The sequence below is a fragment of the Penaeus vannamei genome, chromosome 2, assembly GCF_042767895.1.
Source record: "Penaeus vannamei isolate JL-2024 chromosome 2, ASM4276789v1, whole genome shotgun sequence".
NCBI lineage: Eukaryota > Metazoa > Arthropoda > Malacostraca > Decapoda > Penaeidae > Penaeus > Penaeus vannamei.
Window position 1 is genome coordinate 4843740 of NC_091550.1, and position 2500 is coordinate 4846239.

The 2500-nt window shown below is 44.0% G+C and overlaps 1 protein-coding gene across 1 annotated transcript in view; it reads left to right on the forward strand.

Moving 5' to 3' along the window:
* LOC113811284 (chitooligosaccharidolytic beta-N-acetylglucosaminidase-like) overlaps nt 1–2500 on the forward strand; it is a 7944-nt gene that overhangs the window by 3597 nt on the left and 1847 nt on the right. The window contains exons 3-6 of the mRNA XM_070129018.1: nt 768–920; nt 1050–1262; nt 1431–1817; nt 2225–2371. Of these exons, the coding sequence (XP_069985119.1) occupies nt 768–920; nt 1050–1262; nt 1431–1817; nt 2225–2371 (900 nt within the window). The remainder of the gene's footprint in view (nt 1–767; nt 921–1049; nt 1263–1430; nt 1818–2224; nt 2372–2500) is intronic.

Sequence of the window (2500 nt, forward strand, 5' to 3'; positions counted from 1 at the left end):
AAGGGTATATATGCATGTACGTTTTTTAAGTAAAATGTGCCTATAAACTGTAAGATTGTGTAGGTAAAAGCGTGTACATGAATCATTTACTTTATACTTTTTGCATAACTCAAATGAAGATTTCTGTCTAAATATTAGAGAAGAGTACAACAAAACTTTTCATTGTTTAAAATTAAGATTAAAATATATCTTATAAAAGATATAAATACTCATAGAAGGACACTTTCAAGTATATAGAGGATAATAACACAGACTCGCATTTATTTTATTGTTGACATTATCTAATCCGGGGATCCGCCAACCTTTTTTGACAGTGGGTTTGATTCTACTTTAAAAGGATCAACAACCTTTAGGTCAAGCCTGTTGAACTATAAGGAAACCAGTCCTAGGGCCTGTCGAACTCTGCTAAATTTTTTTCACAGACAATAATACCCTGTAGCTTACGATCGTCTTAGATTTTTCAATTGATTATGGGTAGCTATGGTAATGTTACATAAAACGTTTTGAGCCTTGACACTCCTCAGAAAAAATACGAGTGACTTTGCTATCGTTTACAAATGAGTTTACAGATTGAAACGTGTAAGTAGTAAGTTAGACAATACATGAGGAGCATAGAACGTAGAAATCACACATTTTTTCCCCTTAATGTAATAGCACAGAGACTTCTTCATGGATCTGGAAACACGATCACAAAAGTACAACAGAAGCAGAAAAAAATAAATAAATATGAGATAGCCTAAGAAGATAATATGTTTGTCCCTTTTCAGACAATAAGATTCCTCTTTAAGCATTTGACAGTGGATACTATCAAAGCTCACGGCGAAGGGGAAAGCCTGGTACAAAAAGCTTTCGACATCTTTGTGAACAACTTGGCGAAAGAACACGGCAACGAAGAGGCAGCGGGTCATATTCCCCCGGAGGTCAGTAAGCGAGGTCAATTTGATACATAAATGAGGTCACGAAGATCGAAAATCTTCTATTTATGAAGAGAGTTGAACACAGCGATTTAAGGATCAGAAAAGTCGTTCTACAAAAGCTATTTCTTACAGATATTCGAACAGAAGGTCAAAGTGAGCATCGTGGTGAGCGGCGCCGACACGAGACTCACCCTCGAGACTCCCGAAGCCTACACCCTCGATGTGCTCACGCAAGATCAGGTCACCAAGGTCAACGTCTCTTCGCTGAGCGTCTTCGGTGCTCGCCATGGGCTGGAGACGCTCTCGCAACTCATAGCCTTTGATGAGGACGAGGGAGCTTTTCGCGTGAGTGTTCGGGGTGGGGGTGGGGGGGGGACCTCATCCTGGACCCCATTTTGCTCGCTTACAAGTTTTTGGAGGCTTGGGGAATGTATGATAAGCAAGTGTGCATAAGGTACTCTGGTTAAAGAGAATGCCGGAAAAAGAAAGTGTCGACATTTTGTCCATCTGCAGATTGCATCTCCCGTGACTCTGACTGACGCGCCAGCCTTCAAGTACCGCGGGATCCTCCTGGACACCTCGAGGAACTTCTTGAGCGTGAGGAGCATCGAGCGGACGCTGGACGCCATGGCGGCCAACAAGCTCAACACCTTCCACTGGCACATCACCGACTCCCAGTCCTTCCCGCTCCACCTCGAGGCGCTTCCCAAGATGGCCTTCTACGGCGCCTACAGTCCCCAGCAGGTCTACTACCCAGCAGACGTCCGCCACCTGGTGGAGTACGGGAGGGTCCGGGGCATCCGCGTCCTGCCGGAGTTCGACGTCCCCGCCCACGTGGGCAATGGGTGGCAGTGGGCAGAGAAAGAAGGACTGGGCAAGCTCGTTGTCTGCCTGAATAAGGTAAACTGTTTTTGGGCAAATCCTTGTTGTCTCCTCATATCCCTATGACAAATAAACAGGAACCGCTGAAGTGTAAGTCGCGCAGATTGACTTTAACTTCTCATCTTTCTCCCATTTCTATATGGCGTCGCCGTTATGGGTGAGCCGCCTCCACCGATCTTCCTATTACGGCTCATTCCATATATATATATATATATATATATATATATATATATATATATATATATATATATATATATATATATATATATATTTTTTTTATTTTTTTTTTTTTTTTTTTTTTTTTTTTTTTTTTTTTGGGGGGGGGGGGTTGGCACGGAATTTCCCAGTCGGATGCCCCTCCTGACACCAACCCTCTCTACTTATCCGGACTGGCCTTAACATTAACCCACAATCTTGACTTCTAGGAACCTTGGCATTCATACTGTTCAGAACCTCCTTGCGGCCAACTCAACGTGGTCAACAGCAACACCTTCTCCGTCCTGAGCAAGATCTACGAGGAGATGGTGTCTCTCTTCGGGCCGCTGGACCTCTTCCACTTCGGCGGGGACGAGGTGGGAGGGCGCTTGAGGTTTATTAAGGGGCGTTTGTGAGTTATCTCGGGTGATGGTGCGGTTGTAGGTTATGATTGTTTTGGTACTTGGACGTATCTACTTGTAAATGTACGTTCAGGGTAACAAGTT